The sequence below is a fragment of the Lissotriton helveticus genome, chromosome 3_2 (genome assembly GCF_964261635.1).
Source record: "Lissotriton helveticus chromosome 3_2, aLisHel1.1, whole genome shotgun sequence".
Classification (NCBI taxonomy): Eukaryota; Metazoa; Chordata; class Amphibia; order Caudata; family Salamandridae; genus Lissotriton; species Lissotriton helveticus.
The window spans coordinates 443688099-443712791 of record NC_136062.1 but is presented as its reverse complement, the minus strand read 5'-3'; the positions used below and the strand labels follow the sequence as shown (position 1 = coordinate 443712791).

The 24693-nt window shown below is 43.2% G+C and overlaps 1 protein-coding gene across 2 annotated transcripts in view; it reads right to left on the bottom strand.

The window, feature by feature from the left end:
• Positions 1–13528, bottom strand: part of LOC144826055 (1-aminocyclopropane-1-carboxylate synthase-like protein 1) — a 146954-nt gene extending 133426 nt beyond the window's left edge. The window contains exons 1-2 of one of the 2 annotated variants that reach the window (XM_078684354.1): positions 13471–13523; positions 11264–11574 (exon numbers count right to left, since the gene is read on the bottom strand). In XM_078684354.1, coding sequence (XP_078540480.1) covers positions 11264–11558 — 295 coding nt within the window. In that variant the 5' untranslated portion in view covers positions 11559–11574; positions 13471–13523. Of the gene's footprint in view, positions 1–11263 lie in introns of both variants that reach the window. The other variant, XM_078684353.1, reaches the window with a different exon arrangement.
• Positions 13529–24693: the final 11165 nt, after the last annotated feature.

Genomic DNA, 24693 nt, shown 5'->3' with positions numbered 1-24693 from the left:
CTGAAAAGAACTTTTTTTTTTATTGTTTTTGTTGTTTTATATATTTATTTATTTTTTCGGAATTTTTTTTTACTTTTTTTGAATTTTTCTGAAGTTTTATATTTTTTGGGGTTTTTCTTGGAGGGGGCAATGAAAACGATTCATTGTAAAGGGCTCAACAGGAGCAACAAAACAAAAAAAGAAGTATTTATTATTTTGGGCGTTTCGTACAAACTTGCATATGATAGTCAATAGCTCTGTTGATCAGAGTGATGATTTTTTCTCCGTAGGAAATGAATCCATCGCAAAATACGCAGGTGTGTTTTACTTCACCAAATTTCATTTGTATATTTGGCACCATCTCCCTGCCCTCTGGTCCCGTTACTTCCGGTACAACAGATCTTCTGGCCATAATAGGGAGATTATCTAGGTCGTTCCGAAACTGTGCAGCACTGTAGTTGTTAGGATGCCACCTAGTCATATGGCGATGCATTGTGTAGTTTCCGAAACTGTATTTTTTCTCGGTTCCTCTGGACAGTCTATCTTGACATATAAGGCAAGTTACGTATCTTGCATTTACTTTTTTCTGACCTTTGGGAATTTTAAAAAATTGCCAAATGAAGTTTTCTTTCCGGTGAGACGTCCTGGGCTGCTCAGGCAAAAACTGCCTCTCTTCGTGCTCGTCGTCCTGTTCCTCTTCTTCTTCTTCTTGTTGAATTATAACTTGAGCAGGTGGTCCACTCTTCCTTGGATGTGGTGGAGGTGGTGGGGAAGCACCAGCTGAAGCTACTAAAGAAGCCATTGCTCAGTGATCACAAAGGGTCTTTCTCTCACAATGATGAAAGTCAGAGTGAGGAAAGAAGGAGGGATTTTCATCATTTGGGAAAAACAAGAGTTCTCAACCAATCAAAAGTGTTCATTTTAGATTATATGACCTAGTCTTACATCATTAGGAAACCAAAAGTGAAATGAACCAATGAAAAGTGTTATTACCAAGTCACATGACTTGCTGTGTTTACGTTAAGCGCTTTGCAGGGCCTCCCGGTTTGCTTCCAGAAACCTGCGCTTTGCGACTCGCTTCGCGTACCAGTTCGCTAACGTAGCACGTCATATGACGTATCACGCGACAACGTGAAACGTCATGCGGACGGGAGGCGTCACGATGTTGTTTTCTAACGCGGCACTTGCGGTAAAGAAACGTTTACCGGCTCCCGGTCTATTTCGCGGCATCAAGGTCAGCTAACGGGAAGCTTCCCAATTCGCGAAGCGGGAACGAAGAAAAAAAAATATTTAAAAAAAAATTATTCATAAACATATAAAATATATTTTTGGATTTAAAGAAGAATACATTTTACAGCTACAGATATTAGCTGTTAAAAAACCAATGAAATTCACAGAAAAAACCATAGGTTATAGACCATATATAGTTAGGAATTAGCATTTACAAAACCTTGAAAATTCACTGAAAAAACCATAGGTTATAGACCATATATAGTTAGGAATTAGCATTTAGAAAACCTTATTTTACTCACACAAAACCATTGAAATTCCATATATAGTTAGTTGCACTAACTATATATCGCGCACCCGCAATCCACTGCTGATGATGTCACATATTACATCATTCATGACATGGTCAGTTACATCACTGATGACATCACTGATGACATCTCAAATGACATCACTGATGACATCACTGATGACATCTCATTTGACATCAATGACCACATCACTGATGATATCATTCATGTGACAATACAATGCATCTCCTCACATTTTAATATAACCTCTGTTTCACCCAGTGTTAAAAAGAGAGTATAATTTTTGAAACCATTGACACACCAATACTAGTTACTACATACGCACTCACTGATTGCTACGTCTACACACACCTTCACTCATTCACCCATACAATCATTCATACATACAATCACTCATCTTTACAACACTATCATATGCACTCATACACCTATACAGACACTCACAGTCTGCCACTCATCCATGGAGTTACTCACACACCTAGTCAGTCCTGTAAAGAATCAATGACACTTCCATTTTCTTGTCTATACAGTTAAACATAGAGCACCTTACATTTTCAAACATATACTAACACATACTTACCTTCTTATACAATCATTGATACAAGTACAGATTGATCTGCACAGTCACACACCTCCCAGCTAGCCACACACACACTCAGTCTCCCATACAAATACTTGGGCAATCAATCAATAACCCATATAGTTACTCATATAGCTACTGATCAACACATGCAGCAGTTTACAGAACAACAGACATAATGATGCACAAATTAAGACAGTTTAGTCACTAACCCATGCAGTCAGTGAGACACATTTAATCACTCACTCATACAGTCAGTCATGCACCTACTAAATCCTTCGTCCAGACACTTACACATCCACTCATTCTTCAATATGTAAGACATATTTAAACTTTATAGAAACAAAAAATCACTGGATGTTGTTATCAGTGATGTCACTGACCATGTCATGAATGATGTAATATGTGACATCATCAGCAGTGGATTGCGGGTGCGCGATATATAGTTAGTGCAACTAACTATATATGGAATTTCAATGGTTTTGTGTGAGTAAAATAAGGTTTTCTAAATGCTAATTCCTAACTATATATGGTCTATAACCTATGGTTTTTTCAGTGAATATATATATACATACATATGTACACATACAGAAACACACATCATATCACCTCACTGCATCAGGAATGCTTGCAAATATTAATGTTGAAAAATGCTTTGTCAAAGTGAAATGCCTTTAGTGTGATAAAACATAGAAGTTATAGTGGCACTGTCCCCGACTAATAATATTAGTAATAAGTCTCCAAAAAGCTGCATGACTTATCACACAAATATCAGATTTAAATATATTTTAAAATTCAAACATGTTCTTTAAACATTTGCTGATAAGTTCTGAAAATACACATATTTACATCGTGAATGCACACTTTCAATTTTGGTACGGCTATATTAAATCAACCATGAAAAAGTCTCTAATTCAGTACGCTGATCTGCACACAGGAGAGCTACATAAAGGGTACAGGAATGCTACTAGTGGCTCACAAGCTACTCGTTGCAGAAGCTTCAAGTATATGCATTTTTATTTGAGCTGTTTTTCAGTGGGTTGCTGAATTATTTGAATACAAGAAGCATTTCATTCGAGCCAATAATCGATAGTAGCATCTATCACAATCATGCATTAACACAAGAGCACACGCTCTTCATTGAGTAGGTATGTTCAAGACTCGAGCCCTATGAGCCATGTTTACATTGCATCTGAAGCACAGCTGAATCCTGGATGCCTGCAGGTAACAGCTCTGTGCATACTGTGTGCATCCGGATAGAACATCTGACTAGGGCCAGGGTGCTAAGCTGTCTGCAGCATGACCAGAAGATATAGAGGGTTGGGGTAAAAGCTAGAGCTTGCCGGGGAGGTATTATAATCACTGTAACGTAAATTTTTTTTTAAAAAGCACTTAAAAATGGTGCATACAGCCACACATAAAATATATGGAACGAGATATATTAAAGGCCAGCATTGCAAATGAGTCATGACCTTGTGTGGTCTGACCATGAGCTTACAGCCTGTTGGTTGACTTCATTGTCACTCTGATTGGTTTGCTTGTTATATAATGGCTTTCCTTGACGCAACTTGTATTTGTCCATCCTCTGGAATACAGACTCTTTCCGTTTCTTTAGATTTGCTGATTTTATTCTCCCACTACTCACTTTTCGGTAACTATTTTTCTACTTTTTGGTTAAGCACTCCATGAGAATGTATGTGTTTTTAACCTCTCTGCCTCGAGTTCTTCTCACCCTTCATCAAATAACTTCCTTGTGTTCCATGTAGCTCTCTCCGCCTTGTGATTCTGGCCCCATGACACATTTTTTTATTCACCCTCAAAGACCCGTTGGTTTCCCCCACCCGTTCCGCTGTATCCAACCATTCCTTTTATTTATTTACTTATTTAATTGAATATTTTGTTAGACGGCACAGCAGCAATTACTGCCGGCTCTTCTGCCATAGAAAACAGTGTTATTGTGCTACTTTCAATTTTTTGATCCATCTTGGACTGGTAAATAAAAATAATTGGTGTTTACATCCTTTCGCAGATGCACACTTGCCTGGTGATGCATGCATTTGACGCACTCACACCGAGGTGCACCTATAAAATGACGCCACTACCATTAGCGGACGTGTCATTGCTCTTTTCTTTTTATTTTGACCAGTTCTACAAAGCAACTGCAAAAATGCATTCTTCTGATTTTGTAGCATCACAAAAGACATGGCCATACCAATAGGTCAACGGGCAAGCCATATTGAACATGCAAAAGCTTAGCTCCTTTCTTTGTCTCTTCCCTCTTTGTGTAAAACACTCAGACCGCAGGGGCCAGCGTCACAGTGCAGTCAGCATATTTAAAACGTCTTACTAGCTGGTGAGATTAATCACTGTTAAAACTGCTGCAGATAAGTATATGAAGTCAGAAGGTCTCCCATATTAGAATTTCAATGGGGCTGACTCATGCCTTCATCGTTCTAAGAACGATAAAATGCCCCTGGCTGACTGGGCTCACTAATTGTAACACCGTTTAACAGTGTATTAATATGGTGTTTAGCCTAGGAGCGCCCAATGTCTCCAAAAACGGTTTCATACAAAATGAGCCATAACTTAAATTATTCTTCTATTAGCAGCCTACTGAGCATTATCAATATGGAAGTGTTGATAGTTGAGGTGTCTCGTTGAAATGGACAGCACCAACCCTAAGTCCTGAAGGCTTGCAACTACTCATAGCTCAATGCTAGGAGAAACTATGTGTGGAATATCGGTCAAGGCAGAAGTATCAAAACCCAATGGCTCTGAAAACTGGGTGTGAGGGCTGAATAGCTTTTTACTTTAAGATCGGGAATTTGCTGGGCCCAACTTCCGGATTCCTCCAATACCTATACAACAGTTTTGTTAACGGTACGTCATCGGTGATTACCGGGGGTGTAAGAAGGATCCGAGTAACAGCATCATGCTCAGCACTCACAGGAGCATACAGCTGCAACTCCTATATTCCTATAAGTATTCTTTAACTGCTGCCTTGGGAGCGGATGGTGGGATTCGTGGCTATTAGCATGCAACCACACTACACGTAACAGCACGTTCTAGCCTGTCTCAGTGGGAGGGAGAGCTAAAGCCATGTCTTCCTTCTACCTCTTCCCCACCACCTCACTTTCCATGTTGGTCAACAGCAGGAAAGAGTCATTCGTCCTCTAATGGTTAGCATTTGGGTAAGGATCTTGTCTGCTCTTGTGTAGGCGTGAAGAGAATGCTCTCTATAACTTACATGCAAAGAAAGACTCTTGGTAAGGGACAGAGTAAGGTTTGTGCAACTTGACTGGTGCAGAAATAAGGTTACACACCGAGAACAATGAATTCCTGAAGCAAGGCCAATTGGCTCATATAACTAGGCTGAATGCTTCTAGTAGGGTTTTTGCTTTTCACACTACTAAAATCTTAACCATTTATTGAAAACCAAGGACTCAAACCAAGATATCTGCCTAAAAGAGAGCCCTATTATTGACCTAATTTCAGACTAGGCCGTTGCAGAATAGCTACTGACCTAGTTCATTCAAACAGTTCTTGTACATTTACTCGTCAACATTCAAAATAGGTTAAAAAAAATCGCAATAGCAATACAATCAAAAGTAATGAACACCAAGCTTTGTGCCTTAGGCTGCCAGAGCTCAAAAGGGATGAAAAAGAGAGAAAGAAAATTAGAATCAAAAACAAAGAGGTAGGGGACGCCAAAAGTATACAAATGCTGCATACAAGAGAAGCAGGTTCAACTTCATACCAATCCACAGAAAAAGGGGAACTCTGAACAGTTGGTTGCAAAGAGTAAAAGTGGGAGTTTATTACATTGTGATCTATTGGTCTCTAAAAGTGCGTCTTCAGCTCTTGCCTACATTTGGAAAGAGTTGGACCAGTGTTGATAGATACAGGAATGTTATAGCAAATCCTGTGTGCATTGAAAAAGAATTAATTTTGCCTTGTTTTTTTTTTACTTTTTTGCACTTCTTAATCTAGAACAGAGGTCTTCAAACTTTTGTCAGCTGAGTCCCCCCATCTAAAGCTTTTTACACGTCGAAACCCCCACCATCACCACCACCTGACAAAAATGTTCTAAAAAGCTGGTACTTTGCATCATTGATGGCCCTTCCCTCCTACAAAGCCCAGGTCGCATAGGGAAAATAATATTAAATAAATTGAGAGTGTTTAGTAAACTGAAGTCGGCTTGCTGGTAGATGTCTGGAGGACCCATAGAACATCTTGAGTTCCCTACAGAGGGCTGCCTTTAGAGGGTGCACTGACATTGCTGCGCCACCTTCTGTAGCCTCCTGATGGCTTCTTCCCCTTCTTAGCCAAGTACATTTTATGGCACAGGTGGAGAGGCAAAGAGATACACCCCCCTGCAAATGAGGAACTGCGGACTTGAGATAGCGCTGGTGTCACATGTTCACCAGTATTACAGAAGGGGCTGCACAAGTGTCTTCTGTAAAATAAGAGTATTCTCATTGCTGAGATTCCACCCGAGTGGGGAGACTTCCCCACGACTGCAGGGCATCTGCCACCAGGGTAGAAGCCCTTTATGAATTAGTCCCACTGTGTATATGTGTTAGGTAGAGATCTCCAAGCTGCATCATGATTTAAAGTCAGACTTCGTTGAGACATTTATGACTTGATCCATTCTCCTGCAAGAAATTTTGCATTATGGGAAATGGTGAAGACCTGCACATTTTACGTAACACAAAATTCAATAATTTTACAAGAATACACTTAGATATTAGAAGTTTCACACAGGAAGCAGAGAATTTGAATCACAGATAAAAAAATGAATTGCAGACACAGAATCGACCCTAGGTGTGTTCAGACCTCAAAGATGCCAAATAAATGGCGGACAGGACCTTGAAGTCAGCTAGAGCAACATTTCACTTTTTACTTTGTAACATGCTCAAAGATCCTTAAATATACATTACACAACTTTCTTAAATTCCATTGCAATCAACATTCAGAAGAAAGGTAAACCTCAGGCAGTCAGACATTCAATTACTAGACTTGAATGAACCCCATTTCTTCTTGGCTGTAGTTTGTTTCCTTTCAAAGCTATTGCTCACACAATCATCTAAGAGCTTCTTTAGATCCTCACTCTCATGTAAAATCCATTATTAACAAGTGTGCTCTAGTTTTCACTGTAGCCCATTTAGAGCTGAAATAAATGTGTCTTTGCTCGTGTCCAGTCCAAAACATATGTGGCGACATAGCGTTACATAGGGCCATTATTCCACATTGTGGTGGAGGGGCGGGCGGTAGCCCACACCCAGGGGTTACACAAAACAGCAGCATGACGCCTTTCTGTTACTAAGCATACAGCCATGGACTGTAGGTCACTGGAGAGGTTGCTTTCTATGGATAAAAGGAGGAGCACTTTCGGTGTTCCTGAACCTGACAGAGTCTGCCTCTGCGCAGGGGCACTTATCTGGAGTCTGCTTTAAAGACCATCAGGCGACCTCTGCTACAGACAAGACACTGCAGAACGGCACATCTGTTAGTCAGAGCACTGTGCCTTTCTCTTTGCAGCTCATACATACAGTCCTATGAGACAGGAAAGGGTGCGCAGCATAAAGCACATTCGGCACCCTGACTTTTGCTTGTGCACTGCTTTGGGGATAAAATGGGTCAGATCGCTGGCACGGTACCCCACGCAGCTGCCACTGCAGTATTACCCGTATCCCATTTCATTATTGAAGTTTGCAGACATCAGCTCGCTTTCCCAAATTCCCGGCCACCTTTCTTGTGGGGGTCTTACTCTTGATTTGATATAAGGCCCGCATGAGGACGTCATAGCTTACCATAACTTTTCCAATACATTTTATTTCGGGTGGATTTCACACAGATGCAGTGCATTTTATAGCAATGTAGCTACCTAAAACTCCCCAGCAGCCTCCATATTAACATAGAAATAAACTACTTAAAAATGCAGAAACAGTTATTGCATGCATGGGATGGTCTTATTGTAAAGTATTTTTAAATCTGACCACTGAAATAGAAGGTACTGTGAGTGTGTGGCGTGTTTTGATGGAATTACAGTGACATATCAGAGTTTGCAGTCGACATCACTGGGAGCTGCCATTAAATAAAAACATAATCCCTCGTATAATCTCTGTGCGAGAGGTCACCGCTCCTTCGTACTACAGAATTGTTCTGCATTTTGGGAAAGTTCTTGTCTCTCTGATACGTCCACCAGGACCCTTTATTTATCTAGGCGAGTAAACTAGAGCAACCCCAGTGCTGTGTTTTTATTTCCCTCTCTCTTGATTTTCCTTTGGCTCTAGAGCAGAGGCCAGCTGCACCCGAGTACGTCACAGGTCGTTAAAAGACCATTCACGTGTTAACGAGGCTTTGTTGTTTTTTCACCTCTTAGCGCCCCTGTATCTCCACTCTGACTATGGCTGAGACACACAACTGGCGTCTGGAGTCAACAATGGAAGATGAAGTGGTGGGGTGGAGTGCGCGCCCCCCCTGAGGGGATGCTGAGCCCCCCCCCCCCCCAGGGGGGCACGCCCCACAGTTTGAAGACCTATGATCTAGTGTCTGAAGGTTTTAAAGGCAGTTCTAAAATCATTTGCTGTAATAGCAAGAGCTGGTAGCAGGCTGTGTCAAGGGTAAATTCAAGTGACTTGGCGCTAGGTGAAAGTTGGGGTTTAAATTTGTCCAATTTCAGGTTGGACTAGCTGTTGCTTGTTGTTCTTGGTAAATAGCAGGAATTCAGTCTTGATGGGGTGGAGAACCACGTGAAAGCTAGACACCCTGGGTAAGGCGCAGGCAGTGTTCAAGGGACTTGGTGTATGCAGCAGAAATTATTTTCAAGTGGAGTAGTGTGTTGTCGATGTACTGGTTAATAAAGGTGACTTTTTTTATCATTGTACAGAGTCTCTGAGGGCTCTATATAAACGTTGGTGATGACAGACAAGGTGGATCCTCTGGGGACCCCCCTGATGAGAAGGATCTCCTGTGATCTCGAGGTGCCCATTTCAACAAACTAGTGTAGGTTGATTAAATAGGCAGGATTAGAACCAGTGCAGGACCTTGGCAATCAATCTCATTCGAGCTGTCAAGATGCAGATGAGGGCTGTAAAGTCCACTGTGTCGAAGGCAGCTGTGAGGTCCAGTAATAACAGGAGGTCATGGAGCTGTATTATAATGTAGCTTTGTGGTGTGACAATGGAAAGGTTTAAATTGACAGCTTTGAGAAATCAGTATGAATAGGAGGCAGCCAAGATAAAGGAGTAAAAGTTACTTAATTTGACAGTGGCTAAGTGTAGGACATATTATTGTATCCGAGAGATTTGCAAGATAAATGCTTTTTGCTATAGATAGAACCTCTATACCAATTGGTTAAATAGGTATTGGAGATATACCGTGCTATATGCTGTTGAGATGCTCTTGATACTTGTGAATAAAAGAATTATTGATCCAGAGGTCTTACGGAGAAACGAGATGTTCTAACCTTCTGTAAAATAATTAAGATAAATTTGACAAAAGCAGAATTGGTAATTTGCTAGTACCGATAACTGAAAAATATGTGTTTTCTTCCATTGCAATAAGAGTCGGCGGCTTGTCCTGGCATAAGTAACTTACAGAGAGCATACTTTGCTACAAAGTACCTAAGTCACTATACAAATTGAGGTCTGACATCGAATGATGGAGGAGTGTGGTATTGAGGTTTAGATTGAGCGTGGAACAACAGCACGTTAACAGTGAGGGAAGAAGTGTCAAGGTCGGATTAGCGAGTGGTCTTATTGGGATCATTTGGCTCTGGCTTTTTCTGCAGTAATCTCTGAAGAATGGGATTCTCATACCAGTTACAGTTGTGTCAACTTTTCTATATTTCACTACGGCGTTTGGCTACCCAATTCGTCTGGTTATTGTTTGTTAATGATGTTATGTTAAGTATATTTCTATAGTGCACGACTCACTGAGGGCATCTTGGCGCTTACCTAGTGAAGAGAGGGAAAACCGGCAACAATTGATGAAAATATTAAAACAGAAAGGTTTTCAGTTGTTTCCTAAAAACAGTGTATGAGGTACATTTGCACAGGGCCATGGGGAGCTGATTCCAGTACAGTGGGGCAAGGTACAAGAAGGCTCTGCCCCCAGTACGATTTAGACCTATTCGGGGGACATTTAAAAGAGCTAATGAGTTAGATCTAAGGTTACAGCCCGAAACTTGCTTTGTAAATTTATTTTGCAAATAGTAGGGACCTTTGCCATTTAAGGCATTATAAGTAAGGCAACAAATCTTAAAAAAAGGATCGCTTCTTCACTGGTAACCAGTGGATCTCTCTCAGCAAGGGGGCTGGGGAGGAGCCAGAAGGGCGATTCAGAATCATCCTTGCCGCGGTGTTTTGAATCACCAGCAGTTTAGCAAGAAGTGTTTTACCTACTTCAGCCAACAGCGCATTCCCATAGTCAAGGAGACTAATCACCATAGCCTGGACCAAGGTTCATATGTTTTTACTATTTTGCTCAAATTGTTTATTTTTCTAGTAATTCTGCATTTTATTGGGACAGCTACCCACTGCCCTTCAAGGTGTCATGGTGATGTTGTGCTACATTTGGATAGTGCCGTGGTCTGGAAAGACAAGCCTTCATAACAGGCTTTGTTAGGTGAACTGTGAACAATCAGACATATTTTATACTGCATGCAACAGTGTGGAGATAAGATGTCTGTTGTGTACAGGTTACCCATATCACCAAACTGGTTGATCTTTGGAGTACCTCTTATTTATATGGGCCCCAAGATCCGGTATCTGCCGAAACTAGAAGCAGGAGCAAGAAGGTGATCTCTGAGCAGAAAACACTAGGTCAAATGTAACAAAAAATTGGGCAATTAGACTCTGAAGACGTAATCCATAATTTACATGTCAAATTATGAAATGTTATGTGTGTAGAGGAAGTAATATACATGTATCAGGGCTAATGAGTTAAATACTGTCTTCCATCTTGAACCAATAGTTTCACAAATAGTATGCACATGTACAATGATGATAGTAGCGCAGCAAATGCCTCAATTTTTTATTAAATACACTGGAAAAAGCCCATATTTAATATTATTCTCTTGGTGGGGCAGTAACCAAGCGCATGCACAGTGATGATCAAATGCCTTCCCATGGCTTTAGAGATAAAATAGAAACTATACCTGAAGGCGAAACACTGGTTTCAATTGGGATATCCTCTCCGGAAACTGCAGATTCATTCTGCTCCACTCCCAAGATTGGCCGTTCTTCAAACTCTTGGTCTTCTGCAGAGCCTTGCTGGTAGGTTATAGGCAGAGAAGGTTCTGGCGTCAGGCATCCATCCTCTGATTCTACCTCCTCGCACTTAATCTCCATGAGCTCCGAGTGCTGCGGGTGCCCAAATGGTAGTGCAGAAGGGGTGAAATGGTGGTGGAAGCTCTCCACTAGGCCACCCTGCAGCACTTGTTGGTGGACCATGCTGCCAGCCAAGGTGCTGTAGGAGATAGAAGGTCGACTAGTCAGTACTCTATCCATCACGTCGAAGAATTTCCAGGTCCTGCCACCTCTAAGAGTTTTATTATTGTCCTTGATTCTCCTGTACTCCAACTTCATCTTCTTGATCTTCTCCCTACACTGGTCCCCGCTACGATGGATGCCTTTATCCCTTAGCACCTCTGCAATGCGATTGAAGACGTGCTGGTTCCTTAAACAGCTCTCCAATTCCAACTGCACTGAGTCATTGGCCCATAGCTGCAGCAGCTCCACCACTTCTGGATCTGACCAGTTACTGCCCCTTTCATACTTTTTCCCTCGAAAATCCATAACCCTCAACCAATACCTCAGGGTAGAAATGTAAATACCGCAATACAACTGCTAAAGACTAAATAGGGCCGACTGTTTTATTGGCCATGGTAGGTGTAACAGCCAGTCCTTAATTGTGGTTAATATCTGCATATATGTATGATACCCATGAATATTGCTAACGTTTTAAAACATAGAAATCAGAGGCACACGAGGCGCACTGGATGCGCACATTTTTTTATAAAATAGATTAAGACTTAGACCGATTATCAACTTCTCCATTAAATAAAACGACAGATGAAGTCTATGAGGATGTTCTTCTGTGCAGCAAAAGAATATTCTTGTATTCCCGTCTTTTTTTAAGTAGATGTAAGGCCCCCTCTTACTCACAGGAAGATAAATTCTAAATTGCAGGAGACTAAAGGTAAAAAAGCCTTACTTTTGAGATTGCAATTTTTATGTTTTGCAAAATAAAACGTTTTGTCCATCAGTACGTTTATATGTACTCGGCATCAAATACAATTCTCGTTCAAATTTAGGATCCACTATTCCCAAAAATCCTGTTCATAGGATCAAGCATCTGCTTGAAAAGGAGTTTGAGTTTTGGGATACCATGCTTAGTACACTCAAATTTGAGCCACATGGTCAAAGAAAACTAGTCTACAAAAAAGAAATAAAAATTCAAATGGGTTTTTTAATTATATGAAAGGAAATATTAACTAGAGCTGACAAAAGGAATAAGTTGGAAGCTAGGCTTTCTTGGGCGCATATCTAGTAAGGGGAAAGGAACCCAAAATGTATTTGCAATTTCCAAATACCTACTAAAATGTATTGGTAGTCTACCAATGTTAAGGACCCCAATGTGATCCAGTGGAAACGTTGAAGCCAACTGTACCTTGTCTGCGAGTAGACAGAAACGTGCAACAGGCTGTACTGGAGGAAGACTGACGGCTGACTTTAAATTTAAAAAAAGTGCTCTGCTACAAGTTACTGTTTCTTTTCAGAAACTGTAAATTTTTAGTAAGAGAGATGATTTTCCTGGAAAGGCAGGCTAATACTGGAATGGTAGGGTAATACACTGAATGTGTAACTCTGAAAAAATGAGTACAGTGACTGTAGTTCAAATGTAATATCTTGTAGTTCTGTTACTACAATGTGACAAGTGGGATTCTCGCAAAAGTCTTTAAAGCGCGACAGGTGCATGCCAAATTCGGATAAAAAAAAGATCTATCAGTACTCTGACTGGGCAGAACCTCAATGTCAGACTTAACTCTGATGTGCGAGGAATCGAATATCTGAAAAAAAATCTACTCCCCTAGCAGACACATTTCAGTTCCATTAAACTGAGGCAGTATTCCAAAAGGTTGCCTAAATTCCATACAACCCCTACACTCATTGAAAAACAAACATTGTTTAGACTACGTTGCTACCTATTGATAGGAAACCCTACATTTTAAAGACCTTTTCATTTCCTGGCTGTTCAGCTCCGGTCAGGAAGCTGTCGCATAATTTTGCAAAAGGAATGCACATCATTCCTGCATGCCATCCCTCCCGGGGCCGTCAGGAAGCTCCCGAACCCGGGACTTACCCCGTTTCCCTAATTGCTCCTGCCTGACTTTCGACTTACAGGACTTCAAAAACCGAAGGGAGGAAGAGCCAATGGGAGAGCAGCTTCCTATCGACTGACAGCTGGAGGGCGGTACTCCGAGGACTACACGGCGCCTGCGATTGGATAGAAAAGAGAAGCTCCGGAAGTAATTTTCGACTCACTGGGAAAAAGACTGCTTATACCCCGGAAGAAATATCGTACCGGCCACAGGAAATGAACGACCAGGTCGCATACGAACCAGTAATAAACATATATGCGTTCAGATATGCGTTTTTCAGATATGCGTTTCTGTACAGTACATGAAGTCGGGTCGCTGTATGTTGTGAAAAAGACACTGACGAACCGTCTGCCGAGAGCTCCTGACTATTACCAGCACAAAGAAACCCCTCTGCTGCAGAGAGACGGCATAGCACGTTGTTTCCAGTTTGTTTACGAGTGGCATTTTGATATTTTCATTGCTCTCGTCGTGTGACACTTGGAGTGAACCTAAGTTCGAAAATAAAGCATGCATGCCAACATTTTAGAACAGGATGTAGTGTCCTGCTGGACATGTTCTAGTGTTCAGCCTTTTGCTATAACCCCACTTTATACCCACCCATCACAGGCGTCACTGGGAAGGTGACCCTGGTAACAAAAGGGGCTGAATGCACGTGCCCTGGGCCAGTTACCGGTACCCAAGGCACCGTGTCCGTGTGCATTATTTCCCTAAGCAGGTGGAACTAATGCCACCAGTCTACAATGGCATAGCTGCCAAGGTTTCAGATTGCCATGAGTGACATTTTTATAATTTCAGTGAAATTATGAGTGACATTTCAACTACTATGAGTGACAGTTTCTTGCAAGCAAAAATCATGCAATGAACACGAGAGAAAGATATAAATATCAGAAATTTCAGCCATTTGCGCAATAAGAAACTCCAAGAACTACTTGAAACTGCTGCAGAACACCAGAAATGGAAGGACACTAACCCTAGTGCTCCCTCCTGTAACCTGACTGTACTGTAAGTCAAAATTCAAATTCAAATAAGCTTTATTCGGTTATTAAATTTAAAACCATAAAAGCAACAGAAAGAAATACATACATGCAAAAATAACTCAACAGTTCATTACAAGATTAAAAGAAAACTGACTATTTAAAACAAACTAAAATAATTTAACAAATTGACTATTTCAAAATAATAACCCAAGATACACAGAGTCCCCTTTTTCACCAGGTATTATGATTCGGTGCTCGGGGGCCAGGGTAAAAATCATACAGGTCCCAGATACAGATGGGACCATCTCCAACTGTGGGCTGGGTAGATCTTAAATAAGTGGCAATGTTCCTGTGTTTAAATTTAATTAATATCAAGTCCCCCGGAATATCTTTAGGCAGCAAACCTAGCCACCCCACCCTCCTAACGCTCAGGATCCCGCTATCTAGGGCAGGTGGTTACGGTCTATTGTTTTTGAGCCAGAAAATGGCTTTATTCAGCAGGTCCTGGTGTAATTCACGTTTGCGCGGAGTGAGTGCAGGGACCCCAGAGAGAACGGTGACATATGGGGCGGCTTCAGGGGGTAGATCAATTCGATGCCTTCTTTCTCGAGAAATCCTAGGTACTCTGTGAGGGGCATGTCCGGGATTAAAAGTAGCATAGCAGCCACTTGAAATGGGTGTTGTAATGGGGGAGTCAGAAGTTTGAACTTTCCTGGGAGCATTGTTCATCGGCTTTTCATGGATGTTAGTAAGAGTAGAGCATATGGATGTAACAGTATTTTCAGTTAGTGGATAGGTCCTTGTTACAATTTTTTCAATCCTGGTCAACCTATCCCCCAAATCATTGATTTTTGCAACCAGCGGTGATAAAGCAGAGTTTAGCAATCGCTCGATTTGAGCTAGTAGGGTCGATTGGAGGGGGATGTAGAATCATTTGTTCAAGTCCCAGCCTTATCCGACGTTAATAAGGTTGGGTTGGGGGGGGATAATAATGGGCTACAGCACATTTGATTGGTGTTTGATAGAATCTGATTGTTATTGTCTATTTCCTCGTCATAATTACTTTTACCGGTTAAGCCACGGGGCAGTATATTAACTTGAGAGAGGATTGTTTCGGGGGATGAAGGTACATCCAGGGGCGTACCGATAATTTGATCAGAGTCTCTGCCCGCTATGGGGGGGGTTGGTGTATCCGGGATATAATTTGTGCCACACAGGGCATTCAGCTCTTCCCAGATGGACATAATAGTTGGGAAACAAAAGCCCGGAAACAACAGTAGCAAGTTCAAACAGTTCAAAACGGTAAAGTTTAACAGAATTAAACGTCTCTGTACCTCCTCTTTTGATGAAGCCAAGTGGGGTAGCCCGGCCCGTCCTCCTCGGGTCCTCTGAGGGCCACAGAGGGCCCGCCCTTTGCCCGGGCTTAGCCCGACGTCCCGCTCGCGTCACGCGAAGCGGAGCAGAGCGCAGCTTTGAAGCGCCTCATGGCGCACTGGTGACGTGTCAATGCAGCGCCGCCGCTGAGGCTGCCGGGAGGTGTAGTCCCGGGGCGGCGGCACTGTGGTCAGCAAGAAATGACTCCTGGCGGCGGCGGCTGCAGTGGGGGCCTCCTCGCCTCCCCCCTTCCTCAGGTAAATGTCTCCCCCCGCTCCGCCGAGCAGAGCGCAGCTATGAAGCGCCTCCTGGCGCACTGGTGACGTGTCAATGCAGCGCCGTCGCTGAGGCTGCCGGGAGGTGTAGTCCCGGGGCGGCGGCGCTGTGGTCAGCAAGAAATGACTCCTGGCGGCGGCGGCTGCAGTGGGGGCCTCCTCACCTCCCCCCTTCCTCAGGTAAGTGTCAACAACACAGGTCTGTGTGTGTGACATCAGTGTGTGTGTTGCCGGGCAGTCCGGCACAAATGAAAAAAAACACTGTGAACATTGAACACTGCAGAGAGAGACCTGTTAACTGTCACGCTCTGACCCGACTTAAAGATAATTATACCTAACTACTGTACTCCGTCAGTGCCCTAGATGAGACTCAGACAGAGCAGCCTGCGGCCCGCGCCTACATATAACTGTGATAATCAGGTGAGACTGGCTGCAGAGAGATAACTAAACCTGGGCTCAGGCTAACTGACTCCGGAGGGATGATCAGATAGAGCAGCCCTGCAGATCGATGCTATTTGGGTGAAATTATTTTTTCAGATCATGACTCATGCACTAGTTAGTAATAAATGACGTGAGACTGCAGAGAGATAAACTAAACCAGGACTCAGGCTCTCAGGCTCACAGACTCCGGAAGGATGATCAGACAGAGCAGCCGTGCAGATCGATGCTTGTGTGAAATTCTTTTTTCAGATGCAGTAGGTATAACCTCTCTTCAAAACCCAGGTATCTGCAAAAAAGTACCCGGCCTAGATTTTAGAGAGACCATTAGCTAAGCATGTGCTCCAGTGTGCACCTTCCATGTTTACTTGTTCAGGTTTCTCTTTTCTTTGTCTGTAATACTTCCGACAGAATTAATACAAAAGCAGACAGCAACGTTATTGTCAGTAGTAAAAAATGTCCTATGGTCGTAAGAATAAAAGTGGGTTGAGACATAAAAAGGGTTTTTAAGTGCGCCATCTAGTTAGTCCCGTTCTCCACAGAAATCCGGTGCTTTGCAGTTAAGTCATTTTCAATATGCAGCCAAACCTACTTTCTAAATTCAGAGCCAAAACTTACTGATGATCCCATCGAATCAAACGTGACACTTAGGCACACCACGAACATAGAAATGTCACACAAAATAAGCACAATGAAACCCTGGCAGCAGTGCAAAACGTAACTTGTCAAAAGTATCTACAACACCTAAGAGACAACTCCAAGCACTACGAGACACAAAAATGAAAAGCATCAAAACAACGCACCAAACTCCTGCATACTGCATCACTTCCCCTCACATATGACAACACGCTCCAGCACTGTAACGTCATCGTAAACGCTACTCCCCATAACAGACAGTTTCTGCCTACGTTGCTTCCCACAACTAAGTACACCTGTGTTGTCATCATCATGACTCATCATGTACAGTTAGTAGTAATAAATCACGTGAGACTGCAGAGAGATAAGCTAAACGGGACTCAGGCTCACTGACTCCGGAAATATCATCAGGCCGAGCAGCCCTGCAGAGGAGATCGATGCTTTTTAAAACATTTTTAGATGATCATGACTCGTACTTATACTACTTATAATACACTTACTTGTAGAGTTCAGAGACTCTTCTCGGTTCCCTGACTGTACTGCTGCTACATGAATCGGTGCACACTGCAGCAGCAGTCTTCTTCTCAATCCAGGCTGACTCACTCGAGTTGTCGAATGAGAGTCTCATACTCCCCGCCGTTTCTTAGCGCTCACTTGACTTCCTCTTCCTCAGCCTGGCGTGAGGGCACGTCATCCTGATATCCCAGGACAGCCCCCATGGTATGCCACTGTGTGACTGACAGCAGCGTCGACTGCTGTGAGGGCAGCCCTCCCTGACCACCCCGCCCCCGTAATTGGCAGTGTGTGTGTCAATGAATAAACTGTGCCGCGGCGCCGCTAATAATTCTGTTGGCTGCCTGTCGGGCAGAGATTTGATACATTGTAGCGCTCTGCACACCGGAGCTGAGAACAGATGCCTGTCGGATTTAACTATTTAAGAGTCAGCCCAGCAACGCAGCACGTCTCTCAGGAGCAGCAGAGCCCGGTGCAGAGGTGCTGCTGGTGGTGCGCACTGAGATGGCAAAATGCGTGACAATACATTTCAGTACGGTGATGCGGAACACCGCACTGAAATGCGTGAGCGTCACACCTGATGCGTGATGCTTGGCAGGACTGCAATGGTGACGAGCGAGACGGCCCACGTGTGTTCTTGGAGCTGTCCCTGGTGGGGAGAAGAATAGCCAGGTCACCTGGCAGCCCTGCACCTACTGCTGGTACGACAGCAACTGGGGCTGGGCGAGATTAAAACCTCCTGGAGAGTGAGCACGCTAGCGTCCACCAACAAGGTCCTTTACCCTCACCTCTCTTAACTGCCTCACCTTAATATGCAGATAAGGGGTCAGGTCGAGTTCCTGAACTCTATCCTCTGAGGAAGACATTATTTTAGTACAGATGGGTTCTATTTAGAAAATTAAAATTAATTCTAAACAGACTATTAAGGCCTAACTAACTAGTACACATTTTAAATTTCGAATAGACGAGAACTGGGTAACTTAACACAAGGCCCTGACAGTTCAGATAAAAAAAAAATGTAAAATCTAAATTCAAAACATTTTGTATCTTTTGTTTTACTAAAGTCAATTGTGTGTTTCTTCTTGGGATCACCTATTGATCATGTGGTATCAGCAAATGCAAAATTCTGTACCCCACCACTGATCCACCAGTGTAGGAAGCCCACTTTTTGTGTAGTAGTGCCAATGTAAGGGCACACCATGCAAAAAGTACAGACGGCCCTTTTTGGTTTACAGGACTTTCAATCCCAAGTACCCTATTTATGGTAGTGTTGTCGAGAAGCTTAGGTTTATCAGTGGGTAGTTTTAAGCATTTGTTGTACACACAGAGTCAATAAATGAGACACATACTCAAGAAGAAACACAAGTCCAATTTAGAAAGATAATGCAGATTTTTATATAATTTAGACACCAAGATTATCAGAATCAGGTAACTACTTTAGACGTAGATTTTTACAGGTAAAACATTAGAAAATCACAGCTGTCAGATTTGAAGCAAGAGCTTTCGAAAGCGGTAATGTTATCCAATGGGCGGAAAAGAAATGTACCTCATAGGTATAAATGCAATCGGTTGTAGAAGGTATTCTTTAGGGTTTAAGATACTTAGGGCCTAGGGTCAGTACATTGCCCTTCGTCAGGTAAAACTTTTTAAGAGAAGAAATGGCGATTCGCCCCCGATGCTCGCTGAGCGAATCACCATTTCTTCTCTTGAAAATGTTCCCCTGATGAAGTGCAATGTACTGCCCCAAATGCATTGGGAGAAGGCATGGAAATGTATGACAGATACTGTTAACTATTACCATCGAGTTTCAATATGAAAATTGTAATATCGCCTCATGAATAAAAGCATTATCAACTCAGAAGAAGACTGCAGTTTACATTCCTGCGTAAATGCCTAACAGACTTACTATATCGCGCTAAGCGATCTTCAAGCTGTGCCCCGGGGGACGTATCCTAACACATGAAACGCTACCTTTCAACTTAGCTTGACAGTGCAACACATCTACTGATTAGCAAATTTTCCCACCTGCTCTGGCGTCAAGCTTTTGATTAAATTCTTCACGGCTATAACCTCTGGGAATGCAAGGTTTTCTTCCTGTATTGCATCCTGAACACAAGGTATTCTGCTCTTTATATAGTGGGTCCTGCTCCCACTATCTCGCATCGACTCTGAGAAGTGGATGAGGATTGAGGGCTGCAGGGAGACAGCATAGGGACTAAGAAAAATAGGGTAAAAAAGGGTGCATTTGCAATGTTAATTCCCATAGGACCTGTCAACACACCTACTGCCTGAACTACTGAATGGAATTACACCAAATTTGGCAGAAGCTAGATTTTGTTACGCAGACTACGCTTTCAGTTATTTGGTGTAAATTCTTTCAGTAGTTTGCAGCCCTCATTTTATGGATCAGGGAATGGTTCTCGAGGTAGCAATTTGTGTAGAAGGTGGTATAAGGGGTCACGGTGGAGTTACTCTAACCCGATGTATGAGAAATGGAAGTATTAATGACACAAGTTATGACGCCACGACCGTCAGCTCAGCCCCCTATTTAACGCTGAAATGAATTCAAGACTATTGTGAAATCTTTGTGAATATTGGTGGAATTAAAAAATATATATATATACACAGTGACACCCTCAGTTTTACTTAGACGCTCACACACTCACTCACAGCCACTTTTAGATACTAATGCACCCACCCACTCACACACCCATGCACCCACTAACAAACCACTAAGATACTGATGCACTCAGTGACAGGCCCACTCAGAGATGTATACACCCACTCGCTGATCTACTTAGAGACTCACACACACACATGTAGAAACCGACTCAGAGACTCACAGGCCCATTCACAGACCAGCTCAGAGAGTGAGACACCCACTCACAGATCCACTCTGATACTGATGCACCCACTCTCATATCTATCCAGACACTGATGCACCCACTAATAGACCCACTCAGACACTGCTGCACTCACTAACATGCATACTCAAATACTTAGACACACAGTTACCGACCTAGTCTGATACTTATGCACTCACACACCTATTCAGAGTCTTAGCCACCCACTCACCAATCCACTCAGACACTGATGCACCCAGTCACAGTGTCAGACACTAACGCAACCAGTCACAGACAATGTTCCCTCTAATTTTATTCCTCTGTGCGCCGCAGGGTATGGTCTCTGTGCACTTTAACTAAGGCTATGTGCGCCAAGTACCCTGCCATGCATGAGAGTTCAGTGACAAATATCAGTGCCAATACTACTCCATACTTTTACTTAACGTGAAAAGAAGGTGCATTTCTACACATACAGTACCATGTGAGAGGTGTTAAGACAGATTTGCAATTTAGATGTGCATGCCATGGTCTTGGTGGACAGTCCATCCAAGAAATGGCAAGCCATGAAAGCCCCACAAAAAGCACTAGTTGCAGTTAGCCGACCTGAAGCCCTCTCTCTGTATTACTTCTGGTAGATCACAGAAACTGCCTAATAGTGCTTATTCACCTGGATAGAGATCGTGTTATTGGCCTCTCACCAACACTCTCTATGGTATGTGAAGTTTGGAGGTGCATGTAGTCTTGTCACCTCTAGAACCCATTGACAGGCACTGTGCAGAACTAGCACTGCATTCTGCCTTAACACCAAAGCTCTCAATCAAGTCCTGCCATAAAAATGCACCCACAACTTCTTTTGAAGCCAGCTGAGTTCAACTCAGTTCACAGTATGCACTGTACAAAACATATGCTGCATAAAAACATACCTATTCACATCATCTGAAAAAGCAAATCCTCTCAGGAATCTGATAATGAAATACAATGTGAAGCATCCATATACCTCAATGTATTTTGTGTTAAATGGACTGGTAATGGGGTGGCAGAAGCCATGATGCAGCGCACAAACCACAGCTATTTTCTATTGCGAACCGCAACATAATGAGCAAAAAATGAACAGTGCTCAAGAAAATAAAATGCGTGGAGCTTTTAAAAGCATTTGCAATGCAATAGGCCTCGCATTTGCGAAAATTTAAGCTATTGGTAATATAAATGTGTGGCGGGGTTGTAGAAAGGGCCCGGAGACTGGATCTGGGTATGTAAGGTTTTATTTTGATAAAGGTTTTCTTTTTTCGCAAAGTGAGTCTTTCCCGGGAAAGAATGGCAGGATCCGTTGTTGCTGGTCTGTTTCAGGTGGCCCAATGGACTCTGCTCTTCCTTGGTTACTCCACCGTAGGACATGCAGAAAAGAAATATATAGTGGCCATCAGGTATCAGTTCTATTCAAATAATACCCAGGGGGATCCAAGGAGTGAGGGGAGCACCGCTGATAATGTGTATATACACTTTACACTATAAACACGAGGTAATCGGTGAGTGAGTTGTGAGGAAAGTGTGATACGGGTAGGGGGGGAAATGGGGTGAGATAGAGTATATACAAGATGACCCACAGGTAGAAGCAGGTCGGACGAGCTAACGTAAAGACGAGTCTCCCCACCTCCCAACCTAGCCCGACACCCGCTGCCGTACCTCGTTGAGCCACACTCCTCCGAGAGTGTGGCTGGGCGACTCGTGGGGACGGTGGCCTCCTGTCGCAGCACCTCTCTCCAGTCGTTCTTCGTCTTCTTTTTCCGACAATCTCTTTCTCCGCACTCCACCCGATCTCCGCAGCACACCACAAACTCCTTTGGGGTGTCGTCACACGACGTTCTCCATACTTCCTCCCTTTTGTCCAATCCAGTCGGGCTCGCGCCATCTGGGGGGCGGGGCCTCTTCTTCTAGGTACGCCCAATTAAAGGTACCTTCTGTTATTTCGTCGGCGTGTGCATTCCACAGTGGCTGTGAGTCCGTGTTCCACTTGTTCTAGTTTAGGTGGAGAGAAGGGGGGTAGTAGAGTCAGCAACCCACCATTCTGCATCTGGGGAAAATCCTTCACCTTGCCTAGTCTCCCCGCTACAAAATGAAAATGCCTTTTATTTGTATGGTTTGAAAATGAACACATAAATAAAAGGCATTGTCATGTACAATGCCAATAGCTCAAACTCTTTTAAATGCGAAACCTAGTCAAAGAAGCGGCTACTATTGTCCCGGGCTGTTTAGAAAGTGAAAGCGTGCATGGGGCTTTGACTGTTGCAGGAAAGAATGTGGTGCCTGCAGTAGGATAAACTATTTAAAGAAAATAGTGCTAGCAGACTAAAAAAGACGTGCGGTGTAACATCTGAAGTAAAAGGGTCAGTCCTCATGGGAGGTCATGAATAAAGACAAGGCGGGACTAAGGAGGAACTAAGAAGCCTATTAATGCATCAGAAGCCAGCATTTACAAAGGACAATGACACAAGCCAATGGGCGGAGTGTGGGCGTGCTTCGGTTCCATACTTCAATACAGCATGCCTTGCAGAACAGCACATGCTCTAGCCAGGCTCGACCTCAAAACAAATGGTGATTCTCAGTAAAAAAAAAAGACAAATCTGAATGTATACCACTAAATATTCACTGCATCAAGGAAATCCGAGGGAACTCAGGGCTGGTTGGGCAGACGGGACATATTAAATAGCTAGGCATATATTTTGGAAGCAATCTAATAAACATACTGCACCACAATGAGAAGGCACTATTAGAAAAAATTAAGAAAACTTCTGGACTCCTGGTCCCCAAATTTCATAACGTGGTGGGGTAGAGTTGAGTCAATCAAAATGATGATCACCCCAATGATCAACTACATGATAAGCATGCTCCCACTCCTACTCACAGACGACTTCCATCGGAAATTCGAAATCCTACTCACTAAATTCCTGTTACGTGGAAAGAGAGGATAAGCATGAAGAAACTGAGATTGGAGAAATCCCAAGGTGAGGTAAACCTAGCAGACTTTAGATTGTTCTAACTTGCCTACCTAGCAAGACAGGGTACATACTGGGTCTCCACGGTGTAGAAAAGTCAGCCCACATCGCACCCGATGCCCAGGCTGCTGGTGCAGGCCGACTCTTAGTTTCCATCTTGAACAATTACCAAATAAAGAGACGGGCGCTGAAGGCAGGAAAACAAGAACAGAGTTTATTACTCATGAGGAGAGCATGTCATTTGGGACACTCGCATAGTGTCTTCGGGAGGTGCTCTAACAAGTTTCTCTGAGGCTTCGTCTTTTATACACAGGTTTATGACACACACACATCCTTCATTACAATCAAGACATTGTAAGTACGAAGATATTCCAACACGTGGCTACAGTAGGGGCCCTTATCCTCCATACAATAGGAGGGGGCTGTCATGCAGCTGAGTGTGCTGTTGATTCCGTTGGAATGTGTGCTCCTGATCGAATCTCAGGGGGTGGGGTGGTCATGATCAATAGTGGCTCCTTTCAAGAGAGGTGAGTGCATACAGTAGTGGGCAATGAACTGTATCCTCAGGCTAAGGGATGACCAGCGGTCCATGTAGACAATTAGGTTCAGAGGAATAGGTCATCAAAGGAGGGGTATTCATGGAGGGACAGGAGGGGTTTGGTCAGGCGCGGGGTGCGATTTCTCAGAGACAGAGTCATGCGGGAGGGGAGGGCTCATGACTTGTGCGTGTGAGAGCGGGGGCAGTCAGGGTACATGGGGGAAGCTTGCAGGGTCAGGGAAGGGGCGCTGGTGATCGATCGCAAACTGGGAGACCATGATACCTAAAATGGCTGTTGTGTACGTGTGTGCATGGGTCTATGCTAGCGGGATAACACAGTCAGTGCTTTAGCGATATCCGTTCTGCTTACAACAAGGGGTACAGTGAACACAAATGAACGCCGCTTATGTGTATATACAATGCCAATTTCAACAGTCGCCGCTTTTAAACATAGCTAGTACATTTGTGTTTACCCCAACTGATGGAGTGTACATATAGTCAGGTGTGGCCAATGAAATAACGTTCGTCGAATGCTAGCAAATTGCGTGTAGCCATATGCAGTCGATACAATTGGCGAAATACGGTACATATGAATTTACATTCGCTGCGTTATTCAT